Source organism: Malaya genurostris, chromosome 1 (assembly GCF_030247185.1).
Source record: "Malaya genurostris strain Urasoe2022 chromosome 1, Malgen_1.1, whole genome shotgun sequence".
NCBI classification, from domain to species: Eukaryota; Metazoa; Arthropoda; class Insecta; order Diptera; family Culicidae; genus Malaya; species Malaya genurostris.
The window spans coordinates 81,773,438-81,796,037 of NC_080570.1; the positions used below are offsets into that span (position 1 = coordinate 81,773,438).

At 39.8% G+C, this 22,600-nt stretch overlaps 1 protein-coding gene across 5 annotated transcripts in view; it reads left to right on the forward strand.

Annotated features, from left to right (window-relative positions):
- LOC131440627 (sodium-dependent nutrient amino acid transporter 1-like) overlaps nt 1–22,600 on the forward strand; it is a 458,129-nt gene that overhangs the window by 341,183 nt on the left and 94,346 nt on the right. For 4 of the 5 annotated variants that reach the window (XM_058612074.1, XM_058612075.1, XM_058612071.1 and 1 more), the window contains exon 6: nt 3,510–3,613. In XM_058612074.1, the coding sequence (XP_058468057.1) occupies nt 3,510–3,613 (104 nt within the window). Of the gene's footprint in view, nt 1–3,240; nt 3,345–3,509; nt 3,614–22,600 lie in introns of all 5 variants that reach the window. The other variant, XM_058612072.1, reaches the window with a different exon arrangement.

Below are 22,600 nucleotides of genomic sequence, written 5' to 3' on the forward strand. Positions count from 1 at the left end.
GCCAAAAGATCGAGTCTACACCGACGGAGGGTTCCCCGACGAGGGAAATCCTCCCGAACCGACGCGAACGGTACGCGTCTACGACCCGACCGAAAAAATGCCTAAGTCGATCCACTGAATCCGGTTGGAGCGTGACTTCCGGTTCACTAGCGCTCAGACGATCCTAGCGACACCACGCGACGATCTACTCATCTAGTCCCCGCCAAAGGATCTAGACTACTCCGACGTAGAGTTCCACGGCGAAGGAGATTCTCCCGACGCCGAGTCTTCTCTTATACCACATGAGACACCCGATGGAGTGCCGAGGTCGTTCCCGCGATTCCGGTTGGAGCATGGCTTCCGGTTCGCTGGCGCCTCGACGACTCGAATCGGTGTTGTGGTGACTACTCGAGTAGCCCCCGCCGAAGAATCTAGCCTACACCGATGGAGAGTTCCCCGACGAAGGAGGCCCTCCTGAAATCGACGCTTTCGATACCCGTCAACGCCCGACCGAGAGGATGCCTGGGTCTATCCAGTGATTCCGGTTGGAGGATAGCTTCCGGTTCACTGGCGCCCTGACGATCCTAGCGGTATTACGCCACGATTTACTCGTCTAGTCCCCGACGAAGGATCTAGACTACTCCGACGAAGAGTTCCCCGGCGAAGGAAGTTCTCCCGACACCGAGTTCTCTGTTACACTACACGGGACACCCAAAGGAGTGCCGAGGTCGGTCCGGCGATTCCGGTTGGAGCATGGCTTCCGGTTCGCTGGCGCCTCGACGACTCAAATCGGTGTTGCGGCGACTGCTCGACTAGCCCCCTTCGAAGGATCTAGCCTACAGCGACGGAGAGTTCCCCGACGAAGGAGGCTCTCCCGAAACCAACGCTTTCGATACCCGTCAACGCCCGACCGAAAGGATGCCTGGGTCGATCCAGTGATTCCGGTTGAAGTATAGCTTCCGGTTCACTGGCGCCCCGATGTACTACTCGTCTAGTTCCCGACGATGGATCTAGACTACTCCGACGACGAGTTCCCCGGCGAAGGAGGTTATCCCGGAACAACGTTTATTCGCTGTTCGTTGTTGTTCCGCACTCCATTTCCGCTGCAATATGCCCACAATTTGGGATGCCGTGGTCGACACTGCGTTCCAGTTCTCTACGCAGTGGCACATTCTTTGGATCAGGTTCTCCGGTGTGGTGCCAATGCAGCATGCTTCCTGAAGCTCACTCCTTTGAGCCGCGAAACGGGAACATGCGAACAAGACGAGTTCTGCCGTCTCGATCTCGTCTGGGCAGCCAGGGCATACAAGGGATGTCGCGTGGCCAAACCTGTGGAGGTACCATCTGAAGCACCCGTGTGCATGTGTTCACCTACCCTTAGTTGAGCTGTCTCACTCTTGTTGCCATCTGCGTAGAGAAGCGGCTTTGGAGGCCCTACGGGCGTTTCTGTCTCCTCGCATGCTGTAGCACTCCGCGTCTTCCTTCACTATCAGACCGATAGGCATCATACTTGAAACCACGCAGGCCGCATCTCTCGATACAGTGCGGTATGCACTGATCACGCGAAGACACATCAGTCTATTCGTACTCTCCAGCATCTGTGCGTTGCGTTCCACATTAAGTGCTGACGCCCATACCGGGCTGCCGTACCTGAGGATCGAAAATGCCACTCCTGCCAGTAACCTATGTTTACTGGAGCGCACAGGCGAGCTGTTGGCCATCAATCGTGAGAGTGCCGCGATCGCTATTAATGGAAGCTGAAGCTGAGTTTGTCGTCAAGCGTCACACCCAATTGCTTCAGTGATTTCTTGGAGGGGATCACGCAATCGCCTCCTGTTCCGATTTGCGGTTGTTTACCATCATCACCTCTGCTTTGTGGTGCGCGAGTTGCAGTTTCCTGCTACGCAGCCAGTCCTCCACCAAGCAGATTGAGTGTGATGCACTCAGTTCGACCTCTTCGATGGATTCGCCGACTGTCAGCGTGACGTCGTCCGCGAACCCGACTATCTTGGCACCCGGATGGAGCCTCAACCTCAGTACTCCATCGTACATTATATTCCACAGGATCGGGCCCAAGATAGATCCCTGTGGTACTCCAGCCGTGATTGGAGATCGGCAATTGTCTGTGTGTATGTGTGTGTTCACCTTTCCGAGATTTTATTAGCGCTCAATTTTCTAGTAGATGACTGAACTTGTTCAAACAAGCCTAGGCTCGTTTGAAAGCCTAAGTCTATTGAATTCCAATCAAGTTAAGTGATGAAACCGACAAAATTTGTTATTTTTTACCGTTCAATTTTCTCAAAGATGGCTAAGCCAATTTTAACAAGCCTAGGTTCGTTTGAAAGCTACAATTGATTTGATATACTGGTATAATTGACGTACCCAACAAAACGCGTTTTTTTTTCACCCCTCAATATTCCAAGAGATGGCTGAGCAGATTTGAACATGTCTAGGTTAAATTTTTCTACGCTTCGCATTCAGCTCATCAGCACATGCAGATTATGTTGAATTGCTAATACCACCTCACGTATCAACATAATCCGCCAAGCAGACGAAGAGTATTTGCTATTTGCAAATCACTTATTTGCATCAAATTGTAACGTCTATTCTACTGTACGTCTGCTTAACGAATTATGTTGATCCGTGAGGTGGCATTAACAGTTCAACATAGTCTGCATAATGCACTGATGCGCTGAAAACGAAACATAAAAAATGAAAATTGGTCATGTGTGCTTTAGCACAAACCGGTACACATTAGGTACCAAAACCTCTGAATGTCTAGGCTACTATTTAGTTGTCGATCAAATTCAAAGATCAAATTACTGTCATTCTAGGTTCCAACTATAAAAAATCATTAATCAACACTCGATAGTGCAATTCATTCACTGTAACTTGTGATTATTTTATTATGTTTTTTTCGTGTTTTAAAAAGCTGGTGGTTTTGCGCCCGTTTGTGAAGACAAATTAAATTCTCAACTCAAATTGGCTTTTTTCCACTCTACTTATCCATTTAGATATAATAGATGGATAGATGAACATAACATTGATAATAAATAATGGGGAAAATGTCATACCGGCCGTAAGCGGTTTAATATATCAAATATGTAATTGTAAAAGTATGAAACATTGATAACCTTCAATTTTTACCTCTCTTTAAGACTTGACAAAGATTGATTCAATGTAGCATTGAAATAAATTTTACCAACATAAAGATTGTTTTCTTAAAATTTGGTTCTATTGCTTCTCACCTTACTGTACCAGGTGTGGAAGGAAGCAGTAGTACAATGCTTTTTCTCACTAGCTGTTGGAATGGGCCCGATAGTAATGTATTCGTCGTACAACAATTTCAAACATTATTGTCATAGGTAGGTATAACTGTGTTGAGTTTTGTTACAATAACACTAATAATCACACTAATATGAGTAATGTTTATTAAATAAGTATCAGAAGTACCATGAATGTTAGTTTGGCTATCATATCTAATTTTCACAATATGCCATTTTAATTCAATAAGACGTTTTGTTCACCAGGTGTGGTACTCCGCAACAACACAATTGTTTTTTTCGCTTTCTGTCGGAATGGGAACTATCGTCATGTTTTCATCATACAATAACTTCCATCACAACATACATAGGTAAGAAGATTTCATAATATGATTAAAGTTTGTTCTTTACAAAAACTCAGATTAGTTCACACATTATTATGACTAACTAAGGCTACTGTACCAATACTCATTTCATAAGTAGAGTCATCATGTTATTTTACCGATTACCGATATTCAACCAACTTTTGGGTTGTCATAAATTTGAATACAATATCTTTGCTTCAGCTCTAAAAAGCAATACCGCACAAAAAATTATTGGGTTGTATACGAGACACGACCGATCATGAAGGCATTTAAAATGCAATTTTCAAACTCTCATCAAAAGATTTAAATTAAAAATTGGCAAATAATTGTGAAACACTACCTGGAATTCTAAAGTTTAGCTATAAAAAAAGTAATAAAATTACTGGAAAACCCGACTTTTTTCGGAGCTCCGGAGATCTTCGTGTGCGTGTGCACCATTAAGAGATTTTTTCTTTGCTCAATTTTCTCGGAGATTACAGAGTCGACTTTGACAAACTAATGCTCATTAAAAAGCATTTGGTTATGATTCAAGTTTAAGTAGGTCCATTTAGTCATTCAATTTGCAACAAAAATGATTTTATTATTGAGTTTCTTGCCAATAGTCACAGCCGTTTGATCTTTGAACAGTAGCTTTCAAACGAGCCCAAGTTTGTTAAAATCGGTTCAGCCATCTCTGAGAAAATTGAGCGCGTATAACTACAACGTGTTTTGTCGGTTACTTAACTTATACCATCATATCTACGAAACCAAAAGTCACAGCCGCTTGATCTTTGAACTTGATCAATGGCTCAACAGTAGCTTTCAAATGAGGCCAAGTTTGTTAAAATCGGTTTAGCCATCTCTGAGAAAATTGAGCGCGTTCAAATATCTTCTAAAAGTGCACACACACAGACATTTTCCGATCTCGTCGAACTGAGTCGAATGGTATATAACATGGGTCTCCGAGGCTCCGTTCAAAAGTCAGTTTTTCCAGCAATTCTAATACCTTTCTATACAGAAAGGCAAAACATAATTCTTTCTCCATTTTGTCCATAATTTTATCAGAAATTTTGGATTATGTTCTCAACAATGCAAGATAACCACAAACAACTCAATAATGATCAGTCGGTGTTGAACAATCGTTCGCATCGCACGCGTATAGCTCTTGGCTCCTGGAAATTATTTTCTGGCTACCTAGAGTTTCATTGATTCAAGGCTTCAGTCTTTTTCAAGGCTACCTGAATCACTAACAGTCTTTTTAAAGACTAACAATTAGTCAGCCTTTCGCAAGGCTATACAAAGAGTGATATTTGAGTGACTAAGTGATACAAAGAGTGATATTAGAGTGACTAAGAAATTAATCAGCCTTTTTTAAGGCTAGCTATTCAAAGAACTATTCTTCGAACTAATCATTCTTTATTTAGACTACCACAAAATCAGTCTTTATCAAAGCTTTTCCAAACTAGGAGTCTAATCGAAGACTAATTTAGCCTAGTTAATTTAATTTAAAATTTCATTCATTTCAAAAATGCCTGCGTCCAATCGGAAAGGCTACAAACCTAAGGCTAAAAATAATTCAATACCGAATAAATCACAATCCGTTATTCAACATTTTTCTAATAACATTTACGATCTTACAGAATCTGAATGTAAAAATAAAAGACATCGGACGGATTTCCCTTCCGTTGATCCTATGCCGTCTAACAATATTTACGAGATTCTTCCTGAATCCGCTTGTAGCGACATAGAATAAAATTCTTCAAAAATTCCCAAAATGGACGCTTGTCGTTCTGGGAAGAAACAACAATCTATGCCACCAGTGACGGTGATGATTTTCGACTTCAAAGCATTCCGTACTGAGCTTTCTACTTTTCTCCCGGAAGTAAAAGTCTCATTTCAAATCGGAAGAAGAGGAGAATGTCGAGTCTTGGTTGATTGATTGGAAGATTTATTTATTTATTTATTTATTTATTTATTTCGTCAAGCAAATGTAGACTACATATAAATTGTTTACAATGTTCACTTACATACTACGCATTATTTCTACGACAAAGCTGAGATTTGATTTGATTTTTTGACATAGTAAGGTCAAGATGTTCGCAGTATTGATTGTAATGGCGCATTATTCGATTGACTGGACTGTATTTTGCATAATTTGTTCTAGTGTTTCTTTCTAAAAATAATTTCCTGGTTCGTAATTGACGGCTAGGTGTATAAAAATTTAGTTGCGATAATAAAGAAGGTGATTGAATGCGTTGAGAAATAATGTCGCTGATAAAATAAAGCATTGCAAGGTCGCGGCGTTCTTTAAGTGTTTGTATATTGATGAGCATGCAGCGTGCTTCATATGATGGTAGAGGAAATGCTGTCCAGTTTAATTTACGAAGTGCATATAAAAGAAATTGTTTTTGAATAGATTCGATGCGTTCTTCGTGAATAATATTATATGGATTCCATACTAGGCTGCAATATTCCAAAATAGGTCTGACATATGTAGTGTATAATAATTTTATTGTGTATGGGTCCTGAAAGTTATGACTGAAGCGTTTAATAAAGCCCAGCATGCTATTTGCTTTATTGATTATGGTATTGTAGTGTTCCACAAAAGTGAGCTTGGAGTCTAAGATTACGCCTAAATCTCTTACAATTTTACATTTTTCTACAAGTTGATTTCCTAGATGTATGTTTGTGGGTATAGTTTCATTTTTCCTACTGAAAGTTATTGAGTTACATTTTTTTACATTAAGTTGGAGTAGACTTTTGCAGCACCAAATGTAGAATAGATTGATTTCGTTCTTGAATATTACAGCGTCGTTGATATTTTTTATTTCCATGAAGAGTTTCATGTCGTCTGCATATATAAGCACTTTCAAATTTTTGAGTATGAAGGAAATGTCGTTTATATGTAAAATGAAAAGGAGAGGCCCTAAGTGAGAACCCTGAGGTACGCCAGATGTTACATTAATTGGTTCAGACAGAATGTTTTGGAAGCGGACTACCTGTACACGATTCGTTAAGTATGATTTGAGCCATTCAAGAAGAGTATGTTTTATGCCATATTTTTGTAGTTTGTGTAGAAGTAAAGGTATGTCAATACGGTCGAAGGCTTTGCTAAAGTCAGTGTAAAGAGTTTCTACGTAGTTGCCGGCGTCCATTGCATTCAGTGTGAATGTCATAAATTCTAAGAGATTTGTTGTAGTTGAGCGGCCTTTAAAAAAGCCATGTTGTTTGTTTGTTATTACATTTTTAAGTTGATGAAAAAGTTTTTCGTTTACAATTTTTTCAAATAATTTTGGAATGCATGAGATAATGGCTATTCCACGGTAGTTCCGAATGTTAGATTTTGCACCAGATTTAAATATTGGTACAAGAAAGGAAGATTTCCATGCTTTGGGAAAAGTACATTTATTAAGCGATAAGTTAAAAAGTAGTTGTAGTGGTAGTGTAAGTTCTTCAGCAAGATTTTTTAAAAATATTGGTGGTATACTGTCAGGTCCAGGCCCTTTTGAGGCGTCTAAGTTTTTCAGTGCTGTCGAAATGTCATGTTCTGATAGATAGTTTACAGAGATGGAGCTAGAAAATGCAGGTATGAAAGAGAAGTATTCACGGTCACGGTCAGTTTCTGAATAAGATGTATATACTTCTTGGAAAAAATTTGCAAATTGATTGCAGATTTCTGTACTATTTTTCCCTACATGTTCGTCGAGGTGCATTTGAGATGGAAAATTGTTGCTTTTTAGTTTAGTTTTTGTGTAGTTAAAAAAGTTCTTAGGGCAAGTCTTTATTTCGTTTTCAATTTTGTGGTTGTATTCTTCGTGTGCTGTGTTAATGGCTATTTTGAGTTGATTGCATAGATTTAAGTAATTTTGAAGATGAGCGTCACTTTTTTCTTGTTTGTAAGTTTTTGTTTAATATTTTTCAAATGTTTTAGTTGTGAATTGAACCATACAGGTAACTTGCTGTTATGATTTTTTCTTCTTCTTTTCATGGGCAAAGTTTCGGATAATATTTTGTTTATAATGTGATAGAATTTGTTTACTTCGACGTCGACATTTCCTTCTGTACTCAGTATGTTCCGCCAATTTATTATACTTAGTCTACACTTGACTTCTTCAAAGTCAATTTTATTGTATTCCGGCACTTCCTCATATTCCAAGTCGTAGGGAAGGGATGCATTGTGTGTAAATAATGAATATTCAATTGCGGTGTGAAATGCTTCATTTTTCCATAATGGCAGGTTTGATGCATTCACACAAAAGTCTTCTGTGCAATTTGTGAAAAGAAGGTCTAAATATGCATTTTGTTGATTTTTTACGGAGTTTACTTGATGTAGGCCAAAATTAGAAATTTTGTCGAAAAAGTAGTGCAATGTTTCGTTTTCTCCAACGACTGGGAGTAAGATTGATTCATTTTCAATGTCAGAAATGAAGTCCGCATTACGTTGATTGAAGTCGCCAAAAATATGTAGCTTTACTTCGGGTTCCATATTCGAAATAATTGTGTCTAAAGATTGAAAGAATAATTCAAAAGAGAATTTGTTCGCATTTTCGGGTGGGAAGTAGACAGAGCAGTAAATATGTTCTTCTCCCAATATTGAGACTTTGGCCCATACATGCTCAAATTCTTTATATTTAGGAGTAATAATTTCTTCAGAAGTAAAGCAAGAGTTTATGGCTATGAGGACTCCACCTCCAGATTTTTTCTGACAGAGAGATAAATTTCGGTCGTGCCGGAATACGTTAAAATTATTTCCAAATACTTCTTCGCTTCTAACACTTTCATCCCAGCTGCTTTCAGTTCCAAGGATTACGTCGAAAGAGGAGGTTATTAAATTTTGATGAATTTCTTTCATTTTGGCCGGGCTTTTCATGCGGTTGAAATTTTGGCAATAGACCAAAATTTCAGTCACATTTTGTCTATGAAGCGAAGAAGTTTTTGAGAATTCTGAAATACTTACATTACTAATTCCTGTTTCTATTCCTTCGTCAGAGGGCGTCGTTATTTCCGAAAATTCGGCCTTGTAAAATTGTGTTCGGCTTCCCGGATTAGTTGGAGTCGGCGGATGTGTTCACTTGTCAAAAATTTCCCATAAGAGTCCAGATCGGCCTGCGCTTCCTTAGGTTTCATTCCATATTCCTGATGCACTTCGATGAAGATTCGTAGAAGGTGGTCAGGTGTTGTTGGAAGGCCTTCTGATGCTAATAGCATTTTTATACTAGTTGGTGTCATACCCTCGATGCATACTGTAGGTTGTTGATTTTTCATGTATGACAAATACAGACGGACGACGTGCATTATTTTCGGGTCACGAAGTCTTGCTTTCAAGAAGCGTTCGTCGCCATTTGCAGATTGTGAAGTAAGACGTACAATTGGAGGACGCATTGGATCAATTTCGAATTGGCTGTCTGTACTCATGTCATGTGATACTGTAGATGTATTTACATTCTGTGGTATTGAAGATGTGTTCACATAGTTAGTGGATGGTGCAGCTTCGATGTCATTACTTCCTAAGACCGAAGTAGTGTTGTTTTGAATACTTCTTGTTCCTTTGTAAGGGTTGATGGTTTCACCTTTTTGAAAATTTATGAATTTTGAGGCAATATCTGCACCTGGATTCCCGGAGAATTGAACCCGTGCAGCTGCTAGTAGGTCTTTGTCCAAGGGTAAGGTATATTGTAATGACATATTATTGTTATTGTTGTGGCAGGTATTGTTACTATTAGTGTTCAAGTTGCTGTTGTAGTGCACATTATTGTCGTTGTTGTTGTTGTTGCTGCTGCTGTTGTTGTTGCTGTTGTTGTTGTTGTTGTTGTTGTTGTCGTGTTTGCTGTTGTTGGTGTAGTTGTTGTTTTTACTGCGTATACTGTAATTTGTATTATTTTGTTGTTTCCGCTTCCGATGTTTTCGTCTGAGGTTTGCTTTTTCAGCTTGTTTTTCTTGCAGCCGTCGAGTGCGCTGTTTCTTGTCATACTCACTCCAGTCTCGTTTCCAGATTTTTTTACTTCCAATTAAGCGCCAGCCACTGTCGCATGTTTGAATTTCCTTCTCTTTGAGTTCTTCAGCTAGAGACTTAGGTTTGGTATTTTGGTCTTTGGTTCCGATACTGGAGATTGAAGTCGATATTGCTTTGACTTCATCTCTCAATTCTTCCAGAATAGTGTTAGGTATTATTGCGGGGACTTCAGATTTGGTAGGTCGTAAGAATTTTTCTTCGAGGCGAAGAAGCCGTTCGCTCATTTCCTTGATGTGCTGGTCATTGACTTTACTAAAATCGCTAACGTTTTTTATGGCACTGTGTAACGAGGCCTCGAATGACTGCATGCGCTGACCTACTTTACCGCAAATGTTGTGGTCGTTTCTGCTGATACTGGACAATGACTGCTTCACGTCGATGAGCAAGCGCTCGACACTGTCGAATATTTCCAGGTAATGGGTTTTCATGTCTGCAGTGGTCCGGTGATACGTTTCCGTTTGATTTTTTGTGTGCTTTAGAAGTTGCTCCTGTAGATGAAGTAGTTTTAGAGTTTCAGCTCCTGTCCTTATTAAATGTTGACAGTCGGCACACACTGGTACCATAAATGCCAGAATAAAATTTTCTTGATGCCGCTGCACGCCGATGCAGGCTGAATGGTACGATTTTTCACAGAATTCGCATTTCCAAAGGAAGCGATCGTCAATATTAACACACGATTTTACACCGCACTTCATTATTCTAGATAAAATTTGTCCGAAAGGCTATGAAAAAAGCCCGCGCGCGACGTAGACTACGCGTCAAAGAATAAATAAATATAAATTACTTGCGGAGCGCTCGAAAAAGCGAACCGCGCCCGATGACTGTTCGAGGCGAAAGGCGATTACGAACGTCTTATTCGATATTATTCATATGATATAAAATCAGACAGATCCTTCAAGGCTGTTTTGAAAGGCTTATCAAATGATCAAAATACTGATGAAATTAAAAATGGATTAAAAGAATTGCTTGGTTCTGCCCCTTCCCAAGTAATACTTATGAAAAAAGAGCGAACGGTACTTCTAAACCACGCTCTGGAATTTCCCATGAACTTTACCTAATACACTTCAATCGAAGTGATGTAAACAATTTGAAAACTTTAGAAAAAGTACGTTTCATTTCCCACATTAAAATTCATTGGGAACATTATAATCGGCATAATCGTATTGCAAACTTAACGCAATGTCGTCGTTGCCAAGGCTTCGGCCATGGTACCAAAAATTGTCATATGGATATACGATGTTTGAATCGTGGTAAATCGCATTCCAAAGATGTTTATCCAATGAATGAAACCACTAATAAATTTTCATGTTCAAATTGTGATGGAAATCATAAATCCAATTATTTGAAATGTCCTATCAGGAAAAAAAATTTTAAACGATCGTTCGCTTATACAACAAGTCAAATCAACGACCTTAAATTTACAGAACATACCTGAAAATCAAAAAACCGTTACAAATGTCACGCCCAATTCTTCTAAGGCACTTATTTCTTCGAATTCAAAACAAAAAACAGGTACGCCTTTTAATTCGTCTTCTAACGAAAACGGTTTATTGATAGGTAGATCAATCTCGTCATCATCTTCTTTTAATGTCAGTTATGCTAGCATAACAGGTAGATATCTACCACCTATTTCTTCTAATGTAAATAATCAAAACACAGGACCGCCTTGCAGTTCATCTTCTAACGAAAACAATTTATTAATAGGTAGATCGCCCATATCATCTTCTTCTAATGGCAGTTCTAATGGCAGTCTACCTACAAATATTCCTTATTTAAATGAAGTTGATTTAGGTGATATAACCACAGACTAACTGACAGGACACTCAAATTAGATTCTTCAATCATTTTAACGGTCATTTCGAATATTCCTTTATTAGGGACAGTACTCACATGTGTCATGATGGCGCCACGTTACCCTATCAAAAACATCCTGTCTGTCATCTAGACTGTGTTTATTTTTTTCATTTACCAACAGAGTTGCCATTCATACAGAATTACCTGTAATGTATTGATTTGTATACGTCAATGCGAATTTCATGCAGGATACAGATTTAATACATATTGCCAAAACTGTATACATAATTGTGCCTACTTCTCATCCTCCAACGCAAGACAAAATCGAACCCGTTTTGTTACAATATTTACTTGCTTCTGGTCTTCCGCCACTTAATTTCGGGTGAAAACTACCAACACAATGAAAAATAGTCTAGATGAACAACGTTGAGTCAAATAAATGGTTACCTTCCAACATCGCGAAAACGTTAAATATATTATCAACGTAATCCAATAATTTATTGTGACGATTCATTTTCAAATATTTTGATGAAATCAGGCATCCCTGCAAGCAGCTGATCGGTGTTGACAAATGAGGGGAAACCAACTGGTAAAAAAACTTTTACATAACACAAGGGGTGTACAGATAGTAAATAGTTCGCGGAGTACAATATAGGTGGAGCTAGTGCATCACGAAAAATTATTTTTTATACGAATTTACTCATACTGTCATGTCTGTTAGTCTGTGATATAACTATTTCAAATTTTTCAAATGATCATTACAGGTGAATTCGACTTTTTGAAGCATTTCAAATCGGTGTGCAATTTGCAAATAATATTATAATGAATTTAAAATTTAACAGTGATGTTAAATAATTATTTGAATATTTTAAATTGGAATGCTCGATCTTTGAAATCGAGTGAAGATGAATTTTATAATTTTCTCAAAGTTCACAAAATTTATATTGCCATTGTGACAGAAACTTTTCTTAAACCAAATGTCAAATTGAAAAGTAATCCACATTATGTGGTTTATCGATTTGACAGGTTTACTGGAGTGGGTGGTGGAGTTGCCATTTTTGTCCAACGCAAGTTAAACATCGAATGTTACCTTCTTTCAATACTAAAGTTATTGAAAGCTAGGGAATCGAAGTTGTAACGATTCATGTAATTTATTTCATCGCTGGATCATATTTGCCATTCCAATGCACCGGCGTTGGTAAACGACTGGACAATGCGCAATTTATGCCCCAATGTGGTTCTTAGCCTCTTGTCCAGTAACTCCTATCCCTACCTTCCCGCGGTGCCGGCTGAGGTACGAGCAACCATAGGAAAGATAGGGTAACCAACCCCGGTGGGACCTTGGTCGTATGCTGACAGGGAAGGGGGGGCTTGCCTTCTCTTTACAGAGAGCGAGCCTACCCGAGCGTCTGTTCCCCATGTTGGGGCGGCTTGAAACAGCGTCTGTTCTCCATGTTAGGAGCGGCTGATTACCGTCCTTGTGTCAGTGTGGGACTCTAAACAGTGCTGACACGATGGCCCTCCGGCGAGACAGGAGGTTGGTGCAGGCCTAACAAGCCGCCCGGAAAACATATGTTACGAACGATCAAGAAGGAAATACGACTCGGAATAATCGGCAAAGACCTACGCAACGAACAAAGGACTACGATTGGAAGCTTGGCACACGGAACTGCAAATCGCTTGGCTTCCCAGGATACGACCGAATGCTGCATGACGAGCTTCAAATCCGCGGCTTCGATGTCGTAGCACTGCAGGAACTTTGTTGGACGGGACAGGTGTGGAAAAGTGGGCATCGAGCGGCTACCTTCTACCAGAGCTGTGGCACAACCAACGTTCTAGGAACGGGATTCGTAGTGTAGGGCAAGATGCGCCAGCGCGTGATTGGGTGGCAGCCAATCAGTGATAGAATGTGCGTATTGAAGATCAAGGGCCGTTTCTTCAATTACAGCATCATCAACATGCACTGCCCACATGAGACGAGACCCGATGACAAGAAGAAAGCATTCTACGCGCAGCTGGAGCGAACCTACGACAGCTGTCCACGGCGGGATGTAAAACTCGTCATCGGCGACATGAATGCTCAGGTAGGCCGGGAGGCAATGTACAGGCCCGTGATCGAGCTGGAGAGCCTGCACGCAGTAACAAACGACAACGGTCAACGATGCGTAAACTTTGCAGTCTCCCGAGGAATGGTAGTTCGAAGCACCTTCTTCCCCCGCAAAGATATCCACAAAGCCACCTGGAGATCACCTGATCAACATAAGGAAAATCAAATCGACCACGTTCTCATCGACGGGCGATTCTTCTCCGACGTCATCAATGTCTGCACTTACCGCAGTGCCAACATTGATTCTGACCACTACCTTGTCGCGGTTTGTATGCGCTCAAAACTATCGACGGTGCACAAAACTCGTCGCACAGGAACGCTGGGACTTAATCTCAAGCAGCTACGTAACATTCGTACTGCAGTGGAATACGCGCAACAACTGGAGTTAGTGCTACCAACGGAAGAGCAGCTTGGCACGGCGACTCTTGAAGACGGCTGGATGAACATAAGGTCCGCCGTGAGTAGCACTGCTGCAACCGTTCTAAGTACGAGGTTATCGAATCGAGACAATGATTGGTTTGACGGCGAATGCCAGCAGTTGGTCGAAGAGAAGAATGCAGCAAGGGCGAGGATGCTGCAACACCGCACGAGGGTGAACGAGGAACGATACAGACATGCACGGAACAGACAGAACACTGTTTTCCGGAGGAAAAAGCACCACCAGAAAGACCAAGATCGCGAAGCGATGGAATAGCTGTACCGCGCAAATGACACACGGAAGTTCTATGAAAAGGTGAACCGCTCACGTAAAGACTACACGCCACAGGCCAAAATGTGCAGAGATACCAGTGGTAACCTTCTCACGAACGAACGTGAGGTGATCGACAGGTGGAAGCAGTACTATGACGAGCATCTGAATGGCGAAGCACAAGATACATAGAACGGTACAGGAATCAATCTGGGTGCACGCTCAGCCGACGACAGATTCCCAGCCCCTGGTCTGTCGGAGATAATTGAGGAGATCGGCAAGCTGAGGAACAACAAAGCCGCGGGCAATGACCAGTTGCCAGGCGAGCTTCTCAAACATGGAGGAGAGGCACTGGCTAGAGCGCTGCACTGGATGATTTCTAGGATTTGGGAGGAGGAGATTCTACCGCAAGAATGGATGGATGGAGTGGTATGTCCCGTCTACAAAAAGGGCGATAAGCTAGACTGTTGCAATTACCGCGCAATCACATTACTGAACGCCGCCTACAAGGTACTCTCCCAAATCCTTTGCTGTCGTCTATCACCAATAGCTAAGGAATTCGTAGGGCTGTACCAAGCGGGATTTATTGTAGCCCGCGCCACTACGGATCACATATTCGCGATAAGACAAGTACTCCAGAAATGTCGAGAATACAACGTACCCACGCATCACCTATTCATTGACTTCAAAGCGGCATACGACACAATCGATCGAGAACAGCTATGGCAGATCATGCACGAATACGGTTTCCCGGATAAACTGACTCGATTGGTCAAAGCAACGATGGATAGAGTGATGTGCTACGTCCGAGTATCTGGGACGCTATCGAGTCCTTTCGAATCTCGGAGAGGGCTACGCCAAGGTGATGGACTTTCTTGTATCTTGTTCAATATTGCCCTGGAAGGTGTGATTCGAAGAGCGAGGATCGACACGAGTGGCACGATCTTCCGAAAGTCCGTACAACTTTTTGGCTTCGCTGACGATATTGATATTGTGACACGTAACCTTGAGAAGATGACGGAAGCCTACATCGGACTGAAAGCTGAAGCTAGGCGTATCGGACTGGCCATAAATGCGTCGAAAACAAAATACATGAGAGGGAGAGCCTCTAGAGAAGAAACACTACGCCTCCCACCACGAATATTGATAGACGATGACGATATCGAGGTGGTTGACGAGTTCATGTATTTGGGCTCACTGGCGACCGCCGATAATGACACCAGCAGAGAAATTCATAGACGTATTTTAGCAGGGAATCGTGCGTACTTTGGACTCAGAAAAACCCTCCGATCGAGAAAAGTACGCCACCGCACGAAATTGACCATCTACAAAACGCTAATTAGACCGGTTGTTCTCTATGGCCACGAGACCTGGACTATGTTGACAGAGGACCAACGCGCCCTCAGTGTTTTCGAAAGAAAGGTACTGAGGACCATCTATGGCGGAGTGCAGATGGAAGACGGAACGTGGAGACGGCGAATGAATCACGAATTGCAACAGCTGCTAGGAGAACCACCTATCGTACGGACAGCTAAAATCGGACGTCTACGATGGGCTGGGCATGTATTCATATATGCAGTGCACCGAGTTTATCAAAGTGGATTGCGCGATTGAGTTCAAACAATCTTTTTTTCACAATAATTTATTGTCAAATGAATGTAAAGCCTGACATCTTGGATGAAATATCAGTCTTGATCAATTTTTCACCAACGTTTGATGGAAAATTGCTTACATTTTATGAATGTATATATTAATTCCCTTATAAAAAAGTTAGCAACACTGCTTCAACGCATTTGTATAATATTGCGCTACACAAAATAAACAAAACTAAATATTTTCTGTTACAAAAGCAGTTTGCCGGAAAAATAAATAGTTTTACGACAACATTCCATATCCATTGCCTTTCACGTGTTAAATTAATAGTTCCTATTTTAAAGGTTTACTTACAGAAGGTACGTAAATCTTTATATCGCAATAATTGCTGCAAGAGGAAATTCATATAGGAATGTGTTAAAATAAATGTATCAGTGGAGGTAAGCTGAAACTCAAATAATTTTCTTCGAGCAGTTTTAAGGAAAACGGAAGAGTTTTAGACTACGATTTTCGCTTTTCTTGAATTGCAATTTCAAGCAGTATGAACCGATTGGTTTATTTTTCAACCATATGGAAGATTTATTTAGTAAAATCAGGAAAAGAAGCGCCGGAATTTGTTTTTACGCACACATTGTTAGCATTACTCATTCGCTTTCAAAGAGCCTTACTCCTTAAGGATTTACAAAAGAAATTAAACATAGATTTACTCTTTTGCGAAATGAAAATTTGAACGTTGTGAGTCCTATTGAAAATGAAGTCTCGCTGAAATATGATCATATTTCAACTCAAGTGTTATTACAAGATGAAATTATTAAGACGAATTTTTATGAAATTAAGTCAATAATTAGGAAACTTAAAACCATGAACGCTCCTGGTAATGATGGAATTTTTAATATTCATATTAAAAATCTTCCCGATGTTGCCTTGAGACTTCTGGTTAAAATTTTCAACAAGTGTTTTTCATCAGCTTACTTCCCAAAAAGATGGAAAAACGCTAAAGTAATTCCTATTCTCAAACCTGATAAAAACCCAGCAGAAACATCAAGTTATCGACCAATTCATGACGTAAACTTTTTGAAAAAATAGTACGGGTGTGTAATGACAGAGACATAACTGGATGTCGTGAATACGAATAAAACTGACACGATTTCTTTACACTTTCGAATTCGAATTGATAGTTGATCGATTTTGTGAATTGCGAAAGTTTCCTCCTTTTCACTGCTAAAATTTTAAACGATTTTTAACGTCGATTTTCTCATTTCGGATTTGCATATTTCATTGAAAGAAACTATCAAGGTGCAGTACAGGAATCATTTCTGCCTTTTAGAAGGACCAAATTGTGGAATTCTCTACAATATTTAGCACAGTTCGGAACATTTTTCTCGAACGATTTTCGCACAGCGAAAAGTGCACGAAGCAAATCAAATTATTTTGGATTTTCACTAAACTGATGATTTCTACCTTCGATTTGTAAAGAAGTAATCTTAATAGTTCTTTAGATAACATTTAGAGCCATTAGAACGGCTGATTTTATATAATGTTGTCCACTTTTCGTTTCTTGTTTTCTTTCTCTCCAATGCAAAGCACCAGCAGCTGATGCAATCGTTCTTGCTTGAATTGAAACTAGCTTCGCGAACAAACCGACACATCCGCTCGCAGTGCCAAATGATGCGAAACTGGTTTAATGCGACTTCTCGCCTTGACGACCGGAAGGCAAATGAGAACTACGACCTGAGCGTTTGAGGTTTTTAATCACGCATAAGGTGCGCTCTCCGATGCCGCTGTTTGAATGCGTCTTCTCGCCCCGACGTCTGCATTCATCCAACGCACAAGAAGAAATGATCGATTTTCGACTACGGTTTCCCTTTTATAACGTTAACGTTATAAGATATGTGCCTGACTACCTCAAAATCGTCGTCCTTGCGCGAAAAACCCAAGCAAAAGTAAAGAATTTTCCGCGTTGTTTTAAAATTTTCAGAAAACTTCATTTTTGAGTTATTTGTGGTTATCTCACACTGTTCAAAATATTATCCTAAATTCCTGATCATATTTTTGATGAAATAGTGAAAGAATGATGTTGCTGTTATTAATACAAGTCGAGATATTTACGATTAAGTTCTGCCCATTCTTCCACATGGCTAATTTTGAAAAGGCGCCCCATAGTAAAGTAAGTCGTATTCACAACAAAATATACTCATTCTATAAGTAAACTTTTTGAAAAAAATATCTTGTTGAGAATGATGTCTCATATAAACCAGAGCAGTTTGGATTTCGTCATGAACATTCAACTACTCATCAACTTGTCAGAGTAACGAACATGATAAAAGCAAATAAATCTTCTGGGTTATCCACTGGAGTTGTTCTTCTAGACATAAAAAAGGCGGGTGGGTAATGTCAGAGACATAACTGGATGTCGTGAATACGAAAACAACTGACATGTTCCTTAATACTTCCGAATATCAATTAGTTGATCAATTGTATGAATTATCTAAGCACGTCCCTTTTTCACTACTAGAATTTAAAACGATGCACCTAAACTAAAGTACAGATTAGTTACATTAAACATTCTGAAACACAAATATTATGAAATATCCAGAATAGTTCTTTACAATAAAATAATGGTGGCTCTGAAAAGAACCTTTTATGAAAGCGTTTGTGATGGAGAGTGATGAGTTGAATTCGAATTTCGATGGATGCCGCTGACTTCCGTCATCTAATTCCAGGCTGAACTGTTGTCCGTGGGTGCGATACTGATATGGTTGGTGTAGGTGTAGCGTTCACAATCGATTATAATCTTCCAATGGAGGAAACATTAATTCGCTGGATTGATCAATGATACAATAGGCCTGTGATATGAAAAGTATGATATATATCTACGGCTTTCTACATTGATGTTCCTAGCAAATACGAGATCAATACATGTGCCTCCAAGGGTAGTAGCTTGTGAAGGAGCAGATTCCATATCCAACTTCATATAGTTGCTCATGAAATCAATGAATTTAATATTATCTTGTTTTGAGGCATCTATATTGAAATCCCCCACAACTATCATCGGCGTAATTTTACGTGAATATAAAAATAAATTACGCGTGATGGAAAATTGCTTCTCTTTGTAGGTTGTATCTGGCGAAATATATAGAACAACCCACAATACTTTTATACCATTTAGAGTAATATCAATTGCACATATGTCACCGAAATTGTCCGCCAACAACAAATTTTCGTCATATTGCTCACTAAGTTGTTCGAGTTTATGAACAGTAGCAATCAAAGACGCAGTGTCCTTTAGGTAAATTGCAACACCACCAGCTCTACAATTAGAACGTTTATATTCGGCGATGCAATTGTAACCTGTTATATTCACTGCAGAACAATTGTCTAACCAAGTTTCGCTAAATGCTAAAATATTACCTTTGGTTAGTATATTGTCAGTTGAAATATCTGAAGCATGAGCATTTAAGCTTTGAACATGGAAACTGATTAAGCTAAAACCATGATTCGTCATATCGATAAAATCCAACAGTACATCACTGATTGTGGATAGTTTATGACTGGATAGTCGGTTTAATTCTGTTCTCAGTTCCATCATTCTGGGCGAATCACTACCCTTTGAGTGCCAAAATTTGAAGATGTTCTTTTGGTTAGTTAAGTAAAGCCCATCCATTGTTGTCACCCGTGACAATCCAACATATACTAGTTGTTGTTCCAAAGATTTATCGTAGTCAAGTACAATTTCAGAAAATGTACCTCCTTGCGATTTATGAACCGTGAGTGCACATGCACTAACTATCGGAAATTGAATTCTTTTACAGTTGATGCTGCCAAGCTTAATATTGGCTGATCGTTTTAATATAGGTACCCAATCAAATTGCAGTTGACCTGGATTAGAATACACCAAAGGTCTAGATTTGATCTTTAAGCTGGCACCGATAATATTACTTTCAAATTTTAGCCATAATCGAAGAATGCGCTCATCAGGATTATCATCATCATGTTCGATAAATTTAAGCTCTCCTATGGCCCCGTTAACTAGCCCATCTTCGACATCAATGTTAGTTGAGATCATATAGGGCATTCCAAGCGTCAACCGTAATAGATAAGGTAGACCGCCTGTTTCCACTACGCTCATCTTATGCATCTTTAATCTAGCACTAGCTAGTTGTTCCGCATTTCGATAACCTGTGAAAACATCATAGCCCTCTCGTTCACGCAATGCTTCCGTATTATATCTTTCAACATCCATATTGCGATGGAAGAGACGTATAGCATTCGGAACATTTTGTTTACACCACTCAGCTGTTCGGAAGCGGCTTTCAATACGCTCATTTTCAGAATCAGTAAGTAGCATACCATTACCAATTTTAGTAAGTATGGAAGAAAATTCAATATCAGCTTGTCGCATAACTTGAACTAATGGGAAGAAATTAAGTGATTGCCAAAGTACAGGTCCAAGAATAGAGTTTTTACATGGCTTGAAAACTGGCCGTGCGTTCACAGGTGGCAGTTGGCGAAGATCACCACAGAATATTATATGAATTCCGCCAAAAGGATCATCATAGTTCCCAGTGATGTCTTGCAACCGAGTGTGAATAATATTAAGCATATCTGCGCCAATCATGCTTACTTCGTCGATAATAATCGCTTTAACGCCTGCAAAAGCATTGCGATACAGTTGAAGTGCTTCGAACCCAAGTTTTGAACTACTTCTACGTGCCATTGAAATTCGAAAAGCAGAATGAACTGTAGTGCCTCCAATAGCTACCGCTGCTTTCCCTGTTGATGCACAGGCAACATATGCGTTTTTAAGCAAATTGTGCCCTTGACTAAAACGATTATAAGTCTCCATCAATATTCTCAGAGTAAACGTTTTACCACATCCTGCGGGACCAGTGAAAAATATTTGCAAAGGCGTGTTCTTTCCGTCGTAGGCGTGCAAAATATCAATCAAATGTAAAATCAATTTTCTTTGATCTACATTTGTGGCCCTGACCATAGCACAATAATCATGTTTGCTCATGACATTGGTACGTTTTTTGATGACAGCTGACAGAGCACCAGTAGGCAACTGTTCTATATCATCATCGTTGGGCTCCATAGTTATGGCCCGTACGTATTCATTGTGTTTATCGTTGGATTTTTGTTGATCATCACTTCCATTTTCTTCTGCAACACGAAGATATTCTTCGACGATCTTTTCCAACTTAATATCACAATCATATTCCTTTAACTTGTCGAATATGATAGTTTTATTTTGATCATACAAATCAATGAACTTGTTACGATCAAGAATATCACAAGCTTCATTTCGAAATGGTAGAAACAGAAGAACCATTTCACGCTTGTGATCATTTAATTCAGACATTTTATATTTCAACCATCGCACTATGCGAGGTGCATTTCGCTTCTTATACGAATTTGTGTTACTGTTATCCTTCGTGTAACACGCTACGAAGTCAGCTAAACAAATGTCATCGAGATCTGCACGCTTCTCATATTTTTGCACTATGTTCAGCGTCCAAACATCGGTAGAATCATCATCAATACCTTCCTCGTCCATTTGTTTAGTATGCTTCCTAGATTTTATACGTTCATGTGGCCACATGGTGGGTATAAATTGTACTTTCCGGCTGGCTTCTGACATTGGTTGACGTAGTAAGTACCAAGCAGCTTCTTGGGCACACATTTCTACTGAATTTAGCATTTTAATACTAATTTTTTTCAGCAATGAAGCATAATCTTGATCAGGGTATTCTTCTTGTAACTTAACTAATTCGAGATGTAAGTTACCAATACCTCTGTTCGTTTTATTAACATATTCAACAACATATGCAGCACATGAATATTCATCTAGAATAAATTGAAGATCCATGTTTGACAGTAATTTGTTTGCAACCCATTGATTATACGGGTTGATCCGAAGTTCTTCCATGGAACGTTTCAAAAGAATTATAGGTCTTGGTGTGGAGGCACGAATTACATCCAAGTAGTCATCGTATGAACAATTACAATCGCAAAGGTATTCATCTAATGTCGCATAAATTTTTATATTCAAATTTTCGCGCATTTCTTCACCTTTTTTCATCAACCGATTACGACGGGAGTCATTCGATGGCATTGGCAAAATAATTCTTGTTTGTTCCATGGGCCAATATGGGATGTTAAATCGACAACGCTTTTCGTTCCGTTTGTAACAGGTAAATGTATGCTTATGTACCTGATTACTGTTAGAATTGATGGAACAAAGTCTATTAATAAGTTCAACTGTGGCGGGCATGTCCTCTGAAATTGTTTCTTTAGGATCATTGTTCAACCACAGCAAAATGTGTGCATGTGGACTGCCACGATGCTGAAACTCTATTCTTTTGAAATAATCGACCACATAATATTCGCCAAAGGGACTAAATCTTGACGAAGATAATATGTTGAGCAAGGTATCAACAAGTTTATTGAAATAAATGCAACAAGTGACTGGATCCTCACTAACGAGTGTAGCTCTCTGCAAAGCAGTCAGTTGATCTACTGGGTTTGCTAAATTAGCGTTATGTTCATCAGAAAGTCTATATAAAATTTTTAACAATTCGGGCCATCGAGTTTCATTGGCACTCAAAGTCATGAATATTGTTGGTCTTCCAAGTTGTCTAATCATAGTGAAAACATCATGCTTACGTTGTTGCCAATATTGAACTGAATTCGGGATAGACTTGAGAAACGATAAATTACGTTCAATGCAAGTCTCCAAGAACTCTCGGTTCTTCAACATTTCGCGAGTTATATTCGCAGTTCCCATGCACTTAAAAGTGCTGTGCAAACCTTCTGAAA